The following is a 15,985-nucleotide window of genomic DNA, read 5'->3' as shown; positions in this document are numbered from 1 at the left end:
AACCAGGCCCCCACCCCGAAAGCATAAGATGGCTGGGTCACGCCCCCTCGCGGCGCCGGTGACGTCACCCTCCGCAGCCGTGCCGCAGGGCGCAGGCCCCGCCCTCCGCCCCGCCCCGCCCCGCGTCGGGGCCCGTCGAGCATGCCGGGACCTCCGCTCGGGTCTCCCGGCAGCCTGTGCGACGGGCGTGGTGCGTTGGGAGCTGGCTGGCGGCGGCCGTTCTGTGTAAGATGGCGGACCGGCGGCGGCAGCGCGCCTCGCAGGACACGGAGGATGAGGAGTCGGGGGCTTCGGGCTCGGACAGCGGCGGTTCCCCGGCGCGCGGCGGCGGCAGCGGCAGCGGCAGCGGCAGCGGCGGCGGTAGCGGCTCCCTGCCTTCCCAGCGCGGCGGCCGAGCCGGGGCCCTGCATCTGCGGCGGGTGGAGAGCGGGGGCGCCCAGAGCGCCGAGGAGTCGGAGTGTGTGAGTGCGCGCGGCGGGGCGGGGGGCCGGGCAGCCGGGCAGCAGGGCTTGCGTGTCCTCGGAGCCTGGGGAGGCCAGAGGGGCTGCTGCGAGGAGCGAGGGCAGGTTTATTCACGCGTTGGGGCTGCGGGTGCAGAAGCTGCACCTCCTTCCGATGCTGCAAGATTGTCCTTTCCCCATCTTCCGATCGAACCATTTTGTGTTGAGTCTTAAGGCACCCACCCCTGGAAATCACAGCGCTAACCCATGTCCTCTGGTTTCCTTCAGGAGAGTGAAGATGGCATCGAGGGCGATGGTGAGTAGCGGCTTTGACCTGGTCGTGTCGAGTGTTCTCACACAAGCGCGGGTCATCTAACAGTTGACTCAGCTCACCCTGGCCTGGGTTTGCAGGAGGAGCCCATGGGAGGAATCTGTCAACGGGGCTGGAGCATCGGTTTAGCAGTGTGTGTGTGTGTGTGTGTGTGTGTCTGTCTGTCTGTCTGTGTGTGTCTAAGCTCATCCTGGCCTGGGTTTGCAGGAAGAACCGATGGGGCGACTCTCTTAAAGGGGCTAATCTCTTAAAGATCAGCTCTGTGTGTGTGTGTGTGTGCATGCACGCGCTGGTTCTTGGGGAAGTCACTCCCCAAATGTTTCCCCAACGGTAACTGGGAACTGTAATTTTATCCCCATCATGGGTTAATGTTAGGGAATTAGCTTTACCTTGACTCACAATAAGCAGTGAGAAAATGTAATTATAAATTGTAAATTGCTCCCCCCCCCGCCTCCATCCTCATATGTTTCACTTTTCTTTTCAGCTGTTCTCTCAGATTATGAAAGTGCAGAAGACTCAGAAGTGAGTGTGACAGGTTCTTTTTCCTATGGTTTAGGCAGAAAATGTGTTTTTAAAATGTACGTATACATGGTGTAAAACTCGCACAACCTACGTGTTTCTCCCCTTGTGCCTTTCCTCATTGATATTTCTCTAGAAAGCAGTGACAGAATGTCTCGTTCAGTAGGAGTATGGGCAGCTTGGACACAGCGCAGTTGTCTCTTCTACATATTTAAGGAAAATAAGCTTCTGAGAGAATGAGGACATTCTGCAAGTTCTTCACAGAAAGGGAGCAGTTCATTTCCTGCTCTTGAACTTGACAAGCCAACAGGCTGGATTTTTTTTTTTAACTCCGCTTCCCAGAGTGATTCTGAAAGTTTTGAATGGTAGGATTGTGTGTACCTTGTTTCAAAAGTAGACCTCATTGTATAGTTGGACTCTGTAGAGAAAGTTTCCTGAAGGGAGACTTTAGTGTGCTTGTTTTGATTAGGTCAACAACAAGATGTCAGCAGAATGGTGGTTTGTTGTTGAGTGGCATCCTGGCTCGTTAGGTCATCTGATGGGGATACGGGGAGAATTGGATTGTCAGGCAGAGGTTTCCCTTGTAAGCATTATATATGACCATATTGCATCCTAGACTCTTGAGTCCTTGCAGCTCAAAGTCAAAATAAAACATCTGAGTGCTGTTGCAGCTTGGTGATTGATGACGGTTCGTTTTTCACCAGATTAGGTGTTGGCTGGGCACTGAATCCAAATTGCACAGTCAGGAAAGAGTAAGAGTTAGCTAAGCAAAACATGTTCTGGAAGAAAGGAACAGCAGACAAGAAAGCCAGGACATAGGAAGTAAGATGGAGCACTAGAGGACTGCAGGGAACTTGGGGTTGTTGTTGGGACAGGCTGGGTGCCAGAATTGAAGGCAAATTTGGGCCCAGCACAACGGACTAGTGGCTAAATCCTCAAAGTGGCAAGTGCCAGGATCCCATATGGGCACTGGTTCATGTCCCAGCAGCTCCACTTCCATCCAGCTCCCTGCTTGTGGCCTGGGAAAGCAATAGAGGATGACCCCAAAGCTTGGGGACCCGGCACCCACATAGAAGACCTGGAAGAAGTTCCTGACTCTTGGCTTTGCAATGCAAGCTCAGCTCTGGCCTCTTGAGTGAATCACTAGTGGATGGAAGATCTTTTTCTTTCTCTCTGTAGGTCTGCCTTTCCAATGAAAATAAATAAATAATAGAAAAGAGGGGGCCTGGTGCGGTAGCCTAGTGGCCAAAGTCTCCGCCTTGCATGCGCTGGGATCCTAAATGGGCACCTGTTCTAATTCAGGTGACCCCCTTTCCATCCCGCTCCTTGTTTGTGGCCTGGGAAAGCAGTTGAGGACAGCCCAAGACCTGGGAGAAGCTCCTGGTTCCTGGCTTCGGATCAGCTCAGCTCTGACCATTATAGCTGCTTGGGGAATGAATCATTGGACTGAAGATCTTCCTCTCTGTTTCTCCTCCTCTCTGTATATCTGACTTTGCAATAAAAATAGATCTTTAAAAAAGAAAGAAAGAAAAAAGAAATGAAGGCAGACTACCGCAGGGGTTGTATTGTAAAGGGGCTTACCTGTTATTTCTCTTTCATACCTGCTCTGTGCCAGGTTTATAATGGGCACTGGGTAAAAAAAAAACCTATGGTTCTCCCTCTGTGGAGTTCACATTCTGCGTTGGAGAGGGCAAGAGATAGTTCAGCAAGTATGCAATAATGTTTGAGAAGTGCCTTAGTACTGGAAGTATACAGTGCTTTAGGAACCATAGCTGGGGAAACTAATTTGATTTAGGGTATTTGTGTTTGTTTTTGTTTGTTTGTTTTAATGGATTACTCTATTGAAAGGCAGAGATTTTTTTTTTTCATCCTTTGGCACATTCTCCAATCCTAATAGCTAACTCTGCGCCTGGCAACTCCAGCTCGGTTCGACCACTCGGGCTATATCTGCTACTTTTCTCAGACACAAGCGGGAAACTGGATTAAAAGTGAATAGCTGAGAGATGAACCAGTGCTAGCATCACAAACAGTTGCTTAACTTGCTGTGCCACAACACTTAGGAAAGATGTTTATATAAATGGAGACCTGAAAGATTGAGTATGACGTAACCACGGAGAGTTACCTTAGTAGAGGAAGCACAGTGTGAAAAGAAGGTCTTGAAGGCGTGGGTTGCATGATGACTTGGAAAGATGTAAGATGTTTAAAAATTGTATTTATCTGAAAGATATTGTTAGAGACGAGACAGAGGCAGAAGCACATCTTTCATCTGTTCATCTCCCAAGAACTGGGGCCAGGCCAGGGCCAGGAGCCAAGAACCCTATAACCCATGTGGATGACTAGGCCCCAGGTACTTAAGGCTTCATCTGCCACTTTCCAAGGCACATTATCAGGAAGCTGGGTAGGCAAGCGGAGCAGCCAGGACTCAAGCCAGCACTTCATCATGGGATGAGGCATCTCAGAGTGACACCCACCCATATGTGAAGAATTTTTTTATTAATTTTATCTGAAAGCTATACACAGAAAGAAGTGTTTCATCTCTTGGTTCACTCAAAATGGTTGCAGTTGCCAAAGCTGAGCCGCTCAAAAGCCAGGAACTTCATCTGGGTCTCCTACATGAGTGCAGGGGCCCAAGCCATGTGTAAAATGTTTAATATGGTGCTCGCTTCGGTAGCACATATACTAAAATTGGAACGATACAGAGAAGATTAGCATGGCCCCTGTGCAAGGATGACACGCAAATTCGTGAAGCGTTCCATATTTTTTAAGAAAAGCATTGGAAAGAATTAGCAAACTTTGTACCTTGTGATATGTGTCATTGAAGTCCACCTAAACATTATGGGGAGAGGGGTGCTATTTTATGAGTCATACTGTAAATGCTCTTAGAGGTGACAATTTTAAAGAGAATAAAATCAAATCTGAAAGAAGTGTAAAAAAAAAAATGTTTAATATGACTAGAACATAAGAAATGAAGTACTAACAGATGACCCGAAGCCAGATCTCAAAGTACCTGATAAGCAAGGTTACAGTGTATTGGGTTGGGTTGGTTAAGGTGCCTGCATCCTGCCTTGGAGTGTCTGGATTGAATTTCCAACTCCTGCTCCTGATTTTAGCTTCCCAGCAATACAGATCTTGCAGGGGGGTAGAGGTGATGGCTCAAGTAATTGGGGCAAGAAATGTTGGTGTGGTGCAGTGAGTTAAACTGCAACTTGTGACACTAGCACTCTATATAGAAATGTAGTTTCTGCCCCAGCTGCTCCACTTCCAAGCCACCTCCTGGCTCCTGAGCCTGGAAACCAGGTAAGGGCCCAAGTATATGGGCTTCTGCCACTCATATGGGAAACCAGGGTGGAGTTCCTAGCTTCAGCCTGTCCCTCACTGCTTTTGTGACCTTTTGAGAGTGAGTCAGCAGATGGAAGTGTGCTTTCTCTTGATCTTTCTCTCTCTCTGGGGCTCTGTCTACTTTTCAAATAAACGATTAGAGTTGGAACTGGGACTGTTGGGGTGTTTGGGGAGTGCATCAGTAAGTGGGAGTGTTCTGTCCCTTCCCCTGCCTCTCTGCTTCTACAACAAGAAGGAAAACACACACACAACTATTTGGATTTTGTTATAAGTAAGTGAAAAGGCGTAACAGTGTTTTAAATCTAGGAGTAGATTTAAATTTTATTTATTTTTGATTTTATGTATTTTAAAGATGGATTTGGGGACAGTGTGCATGGTAGTATAGTGGCTAAAATCCTCATCTTGCATGCACCGGGATCCCATATGGGAGCTGGTTCGTGTCTGGCTGCTCCACTTCCCTTCCTGCTCCCTGCTTGTAGCTTGGGAGAGCAGTGGAGGACAGGTCAAAGCTTTGGGACCCTGTACCTGTGTTGGAGAACAGGAAGAAGCTCCTGGCTTTGGATCGACTCAACTCTAGCCGTTGTGACCAGTTGGTGGGAAATGAACCAGTAGACAGAAGATCTTTCTCTGTCTCTCCTTCTCTGTAAATCTGCCTTTCCAATAAAAATAAAAAAGGAAAGAAGGGCCCGATAGTGAGACTGATGAGATGTGAATGGGTTTGAGAGGGTCTAGTGATGCAGGTGAAATGCTTTTGACTGAGAAGCTCGTGTTCGTTGATGACAGAAAAAGCCTACCTGATCTTATTTGTCAGTAAACATGTGGGGTCAGGACTGCTGCCCCCAGGGTTTGCCTTGGCAGGAAGCTGGAGCCAGGAGCAGCAGGCGGGTGTTGAATCCAGGGATGTGAGCAGCCCAGTCAGCATCTTAGCCACTAGGCCAAATACCTGCTGTGGCATATTTGCTTTAAATTTTTTTATTATTATTATTTTATTTTGATAATCTTTACATAGTTGATTAGGGCAGAAAGGGTCAAGAGCTACATATTTTTTTTAAGGTTTATTTTATTTTTATTGGAAAGCCAGATATACACAGAGGAGGAGAGATAGGAAGATCTTCCGTCCGATGATTCACTCCCCAAGTGAGCCGCAATGGCTGGAGCTGAGCCAATTCGAAGCCAGGAGTCAGGAGCTCTTCCGGGTCTTCCACGTGGGTGCAGGATCCCAAGCCTTTCGGCCATCCTCGACTGCTTTCCCAGGTCACAAGCTGGGAGCTGGGTGGGAAGCAGGGCCGCTAAGATTAGAACTAGTGACCATATGGGATTCTGACACGTGCAAGGCAAGGGCTTTGACCACTATGCTATTGCACCGGGCCCAAATTTTTTTCTGAAGATGCATTTATGTGTATGTTAGAATGACAAAGAGATCTTCCATCCACTGGTTCATTCCTCAAATAGCTACAACTGTTGATGTTGTCCCTGCTAAAGCCAGGAGCCTGGAGCTGTGTCCAGTTCTCGTATTTGGATGGCAGGGGTCCAAATCCCTAGGCCATCTTCTGCTTTCCGGGCACATCAGAGTTGAATCAGAGTGGAATATCTGGGTCTCCATCCCTATAGGGAATGCCGGCATAGCAGGCGATAGTCTTACATCGCATCACTCTGCCAGCCTACTTTTAATTCTTGGGTTGTAATGAGTTGTTTATTGGCAGATAAAGAATGGGAAATAAAAATACATCATTGAGATCTTATTTCCTGAAACCTTTTTTCAGGGTGAAGAGGAATACAGTGAAGAGGAAAACTCCAAAGTGGAGTTGAAGTCAGAAGCTAATGATGCTGTTAATTCAACAAAAGAAGAGAAGGGGGAAGACAAGCATGACACCAAAGGAACTGTGACTGGAGAGAGACAAAGTGGGGATGGACAGGTCAGTCCACAGCAGGGCCCTCCGTTCTGGGGGCTGCAGTAAGGACACTCAGCCTTGAAGGAGTGAGGAGTAAGGAGCCCTCTGTCTGTCCTCCAGGAGAGCACAGAGCCTGTGGAGAATAAAATGGGTAAAAAGGGTCCCAAGCATTTGGATGATGATGAAGACAGGAAGAATCCAGCGTACATACCCCGGAAAGGGCTCTTCTTTGAGCATGATCTTCGAGGCCAAACTCAGGAGGAAGAAGTCAGGTAACATCCACTTGCTGCTGCTGCTGAGCGTATGTTTAGTGCTCACTGTAGCCACACACCTTACTGAGTACTTTGCTTGAACTGTCTTGTTTTCACTTGATGAACGCATTGAAGCTAAGTGTTAGAATTATCCTTATTGTACAAAGGAGGAAAGTGAGGTTTAGAATATTCCGTTTGGGAACCTTGGATAGAGGGGTGGAGATCCGCACCTGGAGAGGACAGGCTGTCTGCAGAACACAGGTGTTCTGGTTTTCATTCTCCTGATTTGCTGCATCAGAGCTCAGATCCTCTAGGATACAAGGTAATTACATAGGCTGCCTTTGAAGAGAGTGACATTTCAAAGCCACGAGTAGCTTCAAGTGAAGTCCCCTCATTTCTATTCCTGTTGCATTTGAATAGGCCCTGAGGTGTTGTCATTTACTCTTGTTTTGTATAATCTGCTGAGGCATGTGGGCAGCCTACATGAAGTTCCTACCATCTCCCTGCCTGAACCCATTTGTTCCACAACCATCTGCTTCACAGACACTGCAAACCTAAGTCACTTTTCCTTGGTTTTGTCTAGACCCAAGGGGCGTCAGCGGAAGCTGTGGAAGGATGAGGGCCGCTGGGAGCATGATAAGTTTCGGGAAGATGAGCAGGCCCCAAAGTCCCGCCAGGAGCTCATTGCTCTTTATGGCTATGATATCCGCTCAGCTCATAACCCTGATGACATTAAACCTCGAAGAATCCGGAAACCCAGGTGAGGACATTTTGGAGCCTTAAATGTTGTGTTTTAGAAAGAACTCCCTTGTTTTCCTGAATGTCTTCCTAGCCAGTGAGAGCTATGGGAAGGCTTCCTGACTAGTTTGTATCACTCATGATCCCTTTTGTTGTTTTTTTTTCATAGCAGTCTCTCTGTTCCATTTTTATTAGATATGGAAGCCCTCCGCAAAGAGATCCAAACTGGATTGGTGAGCGTTCAAATAAGTCCCACCGCCACCAAGGTCCTGGGGGCACCCTACCGCCAAGGACATTTACTAACAGGAGCGCTGCAGGTACCGGCCGCATGTCTGCACCCAGGAATTACTCTCGATCTGGGGGCTTCAAAGAAGGTCGTGCTGGCTTTCGGCCTATGGAGGCTGGGGGGCAGCATGGAGGCCGTTCTGGTGAGACTACTAAGCATGAAACTGGTTACCGGTCCCAGCGCCTGGAGCAGACTCCGGTGAGGGATCCGTCTCCTGAAGCAGATACGCCGGAGCTTGGAGGTCCTGAGAAGGAGGAGGCAGCCCCCGAGACACCAGCCACGGCTCCTGAGCCTGTACCACCAGCCCCTGACAGACCTGTCGAGAAGAAATCCTACTCCCGGGCGAGAAGAACCCGCACCAAAGTAGGAGATGCTGGCAAAGTTGCAGAGGAGGTCCCCCCTCCACCTGAAGGGCTGCCCCCAGCTCCTGCAGTTCCAGAGACCACCCCTCCTCCACCTGCTAAGACTGGAAGCTGGGAGGCTCCGGTGGATTCTACCAGCGGACTGGAACAAGATGTAGCACAATTAAATATAGCAGAGCAGAGTTGGAATCCAGGCCAGCCTTCATTCGTGCAGCCCCGGGAGCTTCGAGGTGCGTGTCTCTGGGATGGTGGCAGCTTGTTTCCCTTTGCGTCCTTGGGTCTTGAATTTCTCAGGGATTTGTTATCAGACAAATAACCAGTCCTCACAGTAGTTTGTTTAGTTACTAATTACTGTGGTACTACTTTGCCTACTTATTTTATTTTATTTTACCCTCACCCTCACCCTCCTCACCCTCCTCACCCTCACCCTCACCCTCCTCACCCTCACCCTCCTCACCCTCACCCCCCTCACCCTCACCCTCCTCACCCTCACCCTCACCGTCAGAGACACAGAGGAAGATCCTCCGCTCACTGATTCATTCCCTAAGTGGCCACAACAGCCAGAGCTGAACTAATTTAAAACCAGGAGCCTGGAGCCTCTTCCAGGTCTGCCACGCTGGTGTAGGGTCCCAAGGCTTTGGGCCTTCCTTGACTGTCTTCCCAGGCCACAAGCAGGGAGCTGGATGGGAAGCGGGGCTGTTGGGATTAGAACTTGCGCCCATATGAGATCCCAGCTCATGCAAGATGAGGACTTCAGCTATTAGGCTACTGCGCTGGGCCCTACTTTGCCTACTATTACCTGATAATTTTTTTTGATCAGTAATTTTTAACCTTCCTCTTCTGCTCTAAAACAGAAGAAGACAATGTTCTTACTTAAGCTAATAATTAAATCTTTGAAGGCAGAAACCTAGACATTTAAATTTGGATTGGGATCTTTTCTAACCTGTTTAAAAGCAAAACCTCTCCAGTTTTCCTAATCTTATGGAGGCGGACTGTCCATTAGACTGTGTGGTGATAGTGCTTTTAGATACAGTCCCAGTCGACGGCCATACTACCCTGAACGCACCCGATCTCATCTGATCTCGGAAGATACAGTCCCAGGACTATCGTTTATTTCAAAATCTGTAAATGCTTAAGTCCCTTACATAAAATACCATCCGTCCGTATAAACCACGCAAATTCTCCCTTATACTTTAAATCACTTGAAGGTTGTTTAAAATATTTAGTAAAATGTAGAGAGAAGAGATTGCTATCTTTCATCTGCTGGTTCTTTCTGAAATGACTACAATAGTCCTGGAGTCGTGACCCAGGTCAGGTCTCCTGGGAGGGTAGCAGGGCCCAGGTTCTGGAAGCATCATCCACAGCATTGTATTAGGAGGAGTCAGAAGCACGTTTACTGGGACATGAACCAGCATTCTAGTATGCGATTTAGGGAACCCCAGGTGGCAGTTTCACCTGCCGAATCACAGTGCTCACCTTCCCAAGCATTTGTTTGTGTGTGGCTGGCTAAATCCATGGATTCAGAACTTCAGATACAGAGAGGCTGGCTGGGTAGAGGACCAAGCTGCTCTGTGCAGCTCTGTTCCAGCTTCCTGCTTATGTAACAGCCTTGGAAGCAGCAGATGATGGCGCAAGTGTTTGAGTTTCTGCCACCCACATGGGAGACCCAGATTGCTTCCTAGCTCCTGGCTTTTGAAATTCTGGGCCAGCCCTGTATAGATTGTTAACCAGCAGATGGAAGAACTCTTTCTACCTCTGCTTTTCAAGTAAAAATGATAATAAATAAATAAATATATATATATATATATTTTTTAAGAATGTGACTAGGAATCAGCATTCTGGTGTAGTAGGTAAAGCTGCCACCTGTGGCACCGGCATCCCAAATGGGCACTGGTTTGAGCCCCAGCTACTCCACTTGTGACCAACTCCCTGCCAAAGTGCTGAAAATGCATCCAAAGAAGATACAAGTTCTTGCATCCCCACACACTCATGGGAGGCCAAGGTGGATCTCCAGAGTCCTGGCTTTGGTTTAGTTGACTCCTAGCCATTACAGCCATTTGATGGTGAATCAGTAGATAGAAGGTCCCTCTCTATTCCCATCCTTTGTAACTCTGCCTTTTAAGTAAATAAAATAAATCTTTTACAAAAAAAAATGAGGCTAAAGGGGGCCCCGGCGTAGTGGTTAAGGTCCTAGCCTTGCACGCCCCGGGATCCCATATGGGTGCCGGTTCTAATCCCGGCAGCCCCACTTCCCATCCAGCTCCCTGCTCGTGGCCTGGGAAAGCAGTCGAGGACGGCCCAAAGCCTTGGGACCTTACACCCATGTGGGAGACCCGGAAGAGGCTCCTGGCCTCGGATTGGCTCAGCTCCAGTCGTTGCAGTCAATTGGGGAGTGAATCATCGGACGAAAGATCTTCCTCTCTGTTTCTCCTCCTCTGTGTATATATTTGACTTTCCAATAAAAATAAATAAATATTTTTTAAAAAAAATGAGGCTAAAGGGAGGAGCTGAACTTAGAATTTTAATTTTTGAAAATAGCACATATGGTTAATGAATATCATATTGAATGAGTATCATATTGGTCAGCCTAATTCTAGAAAGTAGACCAGTAGGGCCTGTCTCCTCTTTGACCCAAGTGGCTTTGTTTTCCCAAAACCACATAAAGTCTAGGTTTGGTATCTTCTTTGATACAGGTGAATTTTTTAAAAGGTTTTTTTTGTTTGTTTGTTTTGTTTTGAACTTACCTCAGTGGCTGGGGTTGGGCTGGGACAAAGCTGGAACTTGGTAACTCAATCTAGGTTTCCCACATGTGTGTAGGAATGCAGTTAATTGAGCCACACTGATGCCTTCCTGATTCTACATTGATATTAAGTTGGAAGACCTGGATTGGGTATCAGACCCTGGTGCTCCAGTAAGACAGCTGGGCAAGCATCAAAGGATAGCCCAAGTGTTTGGATTCCTGCACCCACAGGGGAGCCCTGGTAGGAGCTCCTGGATCCCATCCTCAGCCCAGTCCAGCCCAGCCCAGCCCAGCTCAGCCCTGCCCTGATACTTTAAAAGGAAAAGAGGACGGGCCCGGCAGCGTGGCCTAGTGGCTAAAATCCTCGTCTTGAACACCCCGGGATCCCATATGGGCGCTGGTTGTAATCCCAGCAGCTCCACTTCCCATCAAGCTCCCTGCTTGTGGCCTGGGAAAGCAGTCGAGGAAGGCCCAAAGCTTTGGGACCCTGCATCCGCGTGGGAGACCCGGAAGAGCTTCTGGCTCCTGGCTTCGGATCGGCGCAGCACCGGCCGTTGCAGTCACTTGGGGAGTGAATCATTGGATGGAAGATCTTCCTCTCTGTTTATCTGACTTTCCAATAAAAATAAATCTTTAAAAAAAAAACAAAAAACGAAAAGAGGAAAGACATTCCCCATGTAGGCTCCAGCCTGTCATGTTCTTGATGGCATTTCTGAGTAACACTCACATATGTCTGTTCTTCAGCACTGACTTTTTCATATTACAGGTATGCCCAGCCACATACACATGGGAGCAGGACCTCCACCTCAGTTTAACCGGATGGAAGAAATGGTATGAAAAGGCAAACAGGGAGGGCTTGGCAGCGTGGCCTAGTGGCTAAGGTCCTCGCCTTGATCCCATATGGCTGCTGGTTCTAATCCCAGCAGCTCCACTTCCTCTCTGTCTCTCCTCCTCTCAGTATATCTGACTTTGTAATAAAAATAAAATAAATCTTAAAAAAAAAAAAAAAAAAGAAAAGGCAAACAGGGATACGGAGGGGGCTTATAGTTATCAGCTTGTGCACTGAAAATGATAAGATCTTGAAGTTCTTCTTTCTATTAATCTTTCTTGCTTAAATTTCCATCTCAGAAAGATAGGATAGAAAGTTTAGGTTCAAATATTAATGCTTTTCATAAATTTTGCATTTTGCAAATACATGATGCAAATAAGTAATAGAAGTCTGTTAGGTAGCAGGTGTTTTGCAGCACCTAGTGGAGGGTAGCTCTTGAACATCAGCCCTCTGGAAGGTGTCTCTTGTTTAGGTTTCTCTCTCTGTTTCACAGGGTGTTCAGGGTGGTCGAGCCAAACGGTATTCATCTCAGAGACAGAGACCTGTTCCGGAGCCCCCTGCCCCTCCTGTGCACATCAGCATCATGGAGGGACATTACTATGACCCACGTGAGATTTTTCTTATTGTTGGGCTAACTCTAGGCAAGGTGAAATGAACTAAGATTATCTGTTTGCTGGGTTTTTTTGTTGTTGTTTTGGTTTGGTTTTTTGTACATATAAATTGAGAGCATCTTTTAAGGGTGTGGAGGTAAAAAAAAAAAAAATGCCCATTTTTAAAGTGAGGGTTAGGAGACTCTTAATGTGTTATTTTACAGTGCAGTTCCAGGGACCAATCTATACCCATGGTGACAGCGCTGCCCCACTGCCTCCACAAGGCATGATTGTGCAGCCAGAAATGCACCTTCCCCACCCAGGTGAGTCTTGCAGCTCTGTCTGTATTCTTCTGGTATATAAGGAGGGGTGTTGGGGTTCCACAAACTCCACCTTCCTGAGATATGTGCCACTCACTAATGGTTCTCGCCCTGGCTGCTTGAGCAGCAAACTCCTCTTGAGTCCATCCTGAGGACTTCGATCTCAGTCTGTTCAACAGTCCAGCCTGACCATCCCTTGAAAATAACAGTATTTCTTTCGTTTTCTGTTTTCTCCTCGCCTAGGTTTACATCCCCACCAGACACCGGCGCCTCTGCCCAATCCGGGCCTCTATCCCCCACCAGTGTCTATGTCTCCAGGACAGCCACCGCCTCAACAGCTGCTTGCTCCCACTTACTTTTCTGCCCCAGGGGTCATGAACTTTGGTAATCCCAATTACCCTTATGCTCCAGGGGCACTGCCCCCTCCACCACCACCTCCTCATCTGTATCCTAATACGCAGGTAAGACATCTAAGGAGCAGATTCTTCTCATCAGATAGGAATATGGACTGGGAGAAGGCTGAAGGGATTTGAAAGAGTTTTTCAGGGGCACTGATTTGTATGTGGAACTGGGATGCCTCTTGGTGGTCAGGAGCTGGAAATGCAGCTCATATAATGCCCATCATCTGTTTATTCTCTTGGGGTTTTTAAATGTTAGGTGTTTTTGGTGCATCGTAGGCGGTCACATCTGCTGTTCATTCAGCTGGATAGAGAAGCTGTTTCCTGCTTATTACCAGGCCTACCTGTGTCCTGCTGGGCTCCTGGAGGGTTGCTACCACTTGGTATCTGGAGTGTCACCACTGGGCTCATCCTTTGCATTTGTCAGTGGATGATAAGAATCAGAAAAGGTTAGGGGGTGGAAGAAATAGGAACGTTGAAGAAATAGGAACCACAGTATAATAATGACACTTTAAGGCAGAAATAATAATTAGTCACTTTATTTTGCAGGGGGCATCTTAGAGATTTTAAAAAGTGTGAATTTTCCACTATTTTTATTTCTGTGGCTGAATATTTCCTGTTCACTATAAGTTGAATGAATTAATTCCTGTTTCTTCTGACTTGTGGGCCTCCAGGCCCCATCACAGGTATATGGGGGAGTGACCTACTATAACCCAGCCCAGCAACAGGTGCAGCCAAAGCCCTCCCCACCACGGAGAACCCCCCAGCCCGTCACCATCAAGCCCCCTCCACCTGAGGTATGAGAGCTCCTCCCTGTACTTTAGGAACATACTGCATTGGTGTGCTTTCCTTTTCTTAGTGTGTGTCTACAGGGGGGAAAAAAGGTCTTTTATATAGCCTGATAACAAATTTCAACTTTGTTATTTCAGGTTGTAAGCAGGGGCTCCAGTTAATATAAGTTTCTGAATATTTTAAAACTAACATCATATAAAAGTAAGTACACAACTCCTCAAAACCAGTGCTTTTGCTTGCGTTTTAATCAAAAAACAAAATCAATTACTGTTTGAAGCTATAACCTGGGACCACTCAGGAGGCTTAAGGAGTGACAGGTGCATTAGGCAGAGTTGAAACAGAAACTCTTGTTAACCTGATGATTTCATTTGGGAAGTGTCCAGGAAAAAGTACTGAAGTGTAGTCTAAGCCTGATGAAGGAAAAGGGCAATCTAACTTTAGCAGCACAAAGGACCAGTTCTAAAATCCATACAAGAGGTTTTTTTGGGTATTTCATTTGGTCTGGTATGGGTTGATTTGGTTTGTATCGGCAGGAGAAGGGGGACTGTGTGTGTGTGGTGTTTTTGTCGGGCATTTTTATTTTTGTTTTGGTGGGGTGGTAGTAGTGTTGTTTAGAGATATCATACTTTTGAAAACAGTTTGTAAATAATTTAAAGATCCACTAACATTTCAGCGGTTCTTCCCTTTTCTCACACCCTGTCAGAACATAAAGGTGAGAACTCAGAAGAGAAATACAGCTGGCTGTCCACTCCAGGTGGGCTACCAAGGTACAGGGTGTCTCCTACCAGCGACAGCTGAAGGAGGAAGACCCACGCCTTCCTCTGAGGACAGGCTCATTGGAGAGGGGGAGAAACGATGGACTTCCTCCCACCTGCACTCTTTACTTGAGGCGGCTGTACTCAGGGGAGCAGAGATCCAGGCAGCCCAGACTTCCGAGTCAACATCCAAAAGTCCACATCTTTCTGCTTGACTTTGTCCTGGGAAATTCAAGTGTCTTCTGTTCCCAGGGAAGTTCCTTCCTGTTTTTGTTTTGTTTTCGGATATATTCATTTTTAAAGTCTAGCTTGCTGTTCTTAAGTTAATATTCTATTCCATTAGGTTGTTTTATTTGTCTGTTGCTTTTTCTTCCGTGCAAATGAACCAAATTTGTTCTGGTTTGCTTACCGCTTCAGGCTCCTTTTTACTTCTTCCCTGCAGCCCAGATAATGGAGAACAAATCAGCCAGGGTTTTCCAACTCTCAGCTGGCGTTTCGTTTTTTTTTTTAGCCTTGGCTGTTCACTTGTAAACTTGGATTTTCAGCTCCTCCAACCCTATGTAAGCAAAGTTGTCTGTATAGTGTGTTCCATGGTCAAGAAAGCTCAGAGGGGATGAATAGGACCCTTTCTTTTTGGCTTAGTTTTTCTACAAGTCTGAGCCTCTGTTAGTACCTGTAATCTGGTGGGCTTTGGTCCTCTGTTTAGGGCAAAGTCTATACTGTGGGAGATGACCAGCCAGATGCATTTGCATGCAAGAGAGGGCGGGGTGAACCTTTGCACTTTAGGGGTATCTGTTTGCACAGTGCTCAGGGCTCCATCTTGGAGGTAAGTGAGATCAAAGGACCCTGCTTCTCTTTTGTCCTGCATCCCCTTTCAAGTTGCTGTGGACCAATGCATCTCTCTGAGAGGCAAATATTACCCAGCAAGTAACTTATCTTGTCCTTTGCCATTCATTGCTCTTCTCCACGTCTTTCCTGCTACAAATGTCCTAGATGTGCTCCTGGTCTTGCAAGCAAGTACTATACCTGGGCTTTAAGGTTTAAGGAAGCCAGTCACCTTCTGGGCCAGGGCTCCCTCCTGTCCATGGCACTGAACCACTCCCCTGCTGCCTCTACAGAAGAGATTCCTGTGACTGGACGACTTGTGTCTGCCTGGGGTGTTTTGGCCACTGTCCTTGATGTCTGTGTCTCTTCCCCAATAGTGTCGCTGTCTGTTGTTACTCTTTTCCTCCAGCAGCTGGCCTAACCACTCCCGAGTCACAGGTGTGGGGTGGGGAGTGGGAGGGACACTTAAAGCTGTAACTCCCCCCCTTACCACCACCACCACCAGGAGGAAACTATATTCTCCTAGGGGTAGCTGGTGATTGTGCCTTTTGTAGGCTTCCCTTTGCCTTAAACCTAAA

At 47.4% G+C, this 15,985-nt stretch overlaps 1 protein-coding gene and 1 non-coding gene across 2 annotated transcripts; both read left to right on the top strand.

Moving 5' to 3' along the window:
- Positions 1–172: 172 nt before the first annotated feature.
- On the top strand, positions 173–14,028 carry CASC3 (CASC3 exon junction complex subunit). The gene is made up of 13 exons (XM_004591169.2): positions 173–461; positions 729–756; positions 1,256–1,293; positions 6,393–6,545; positions 6,642–6,793; positions 7,356–7,532; positions 7,706–8,388; positions 11,665–11,729; positions 12,221–12,335; positions 12,542–12,640; positions 12,881–13,098; positions 13,710–13,832; positions 13,965–14,028. Exons 1-13 carry the CDS (start codon positions 231–233, stop codon positions 13,986–13,988), a joined length of 2,106 nt encoding a protein of 701 aa, XP_004591226.2. The 5' UTR covers positions 173–230; the 3' UTR covers positions 13,989–14,028.
- Positions 3,946–4,052, top strand: LOC118759678 (U6 spliceosomal RNA). Its single transcript, XR_004996336.2, has one exon. It is a non-coding gene; the product is annotated as a U6 spliceosomal RNA (small nuclear RNA).
- Positions 14,029–15,985: the final 1,957 nt, after the last annotated feature.

Source organism: Ochotona princeps, chromosome 17, assembly GCF_030435755.1.
Source record: "Ochotona princeps isolate mOchPri1 chromosome 17, mOchPri1.hap1, whole genome shotgun sequence".
In the NCBI taxonomy this organism is placed as follows: Eukaryota; Metazoa; Chordata; class Mammalia; order Lagomorpha; family Ochotonidae; genus Ochotona; species Ochotona princeps.
Note: the sequence above shows the minus strand (reverse complement) of the source record. Positions and strands in the feature narration are given on the sequence as shown.

Coding starts and splice junctions, on each gene's coding strand:
- CASC3 (XM_004591169.2), top strand. CDS start 231: ATGGCGGACCGGCGGCGGCAGCGCGCCTCGCAGGACACGGAGGATGAG. Junction 7,533..7,705: donor CGAAGAATCCGGAAACCCAG/GTGAGGACATTT, acceptor CATTTTTATTAG/ATATGGAAGCCCTCCGCAAA. Junction 12,641..12,880: donor AATGCACCTTCCCCACCCAG/GTGAGTCTTGCA, acceptor CTCCTCGCCTAG/GTTTACATCCCCACCAGACA.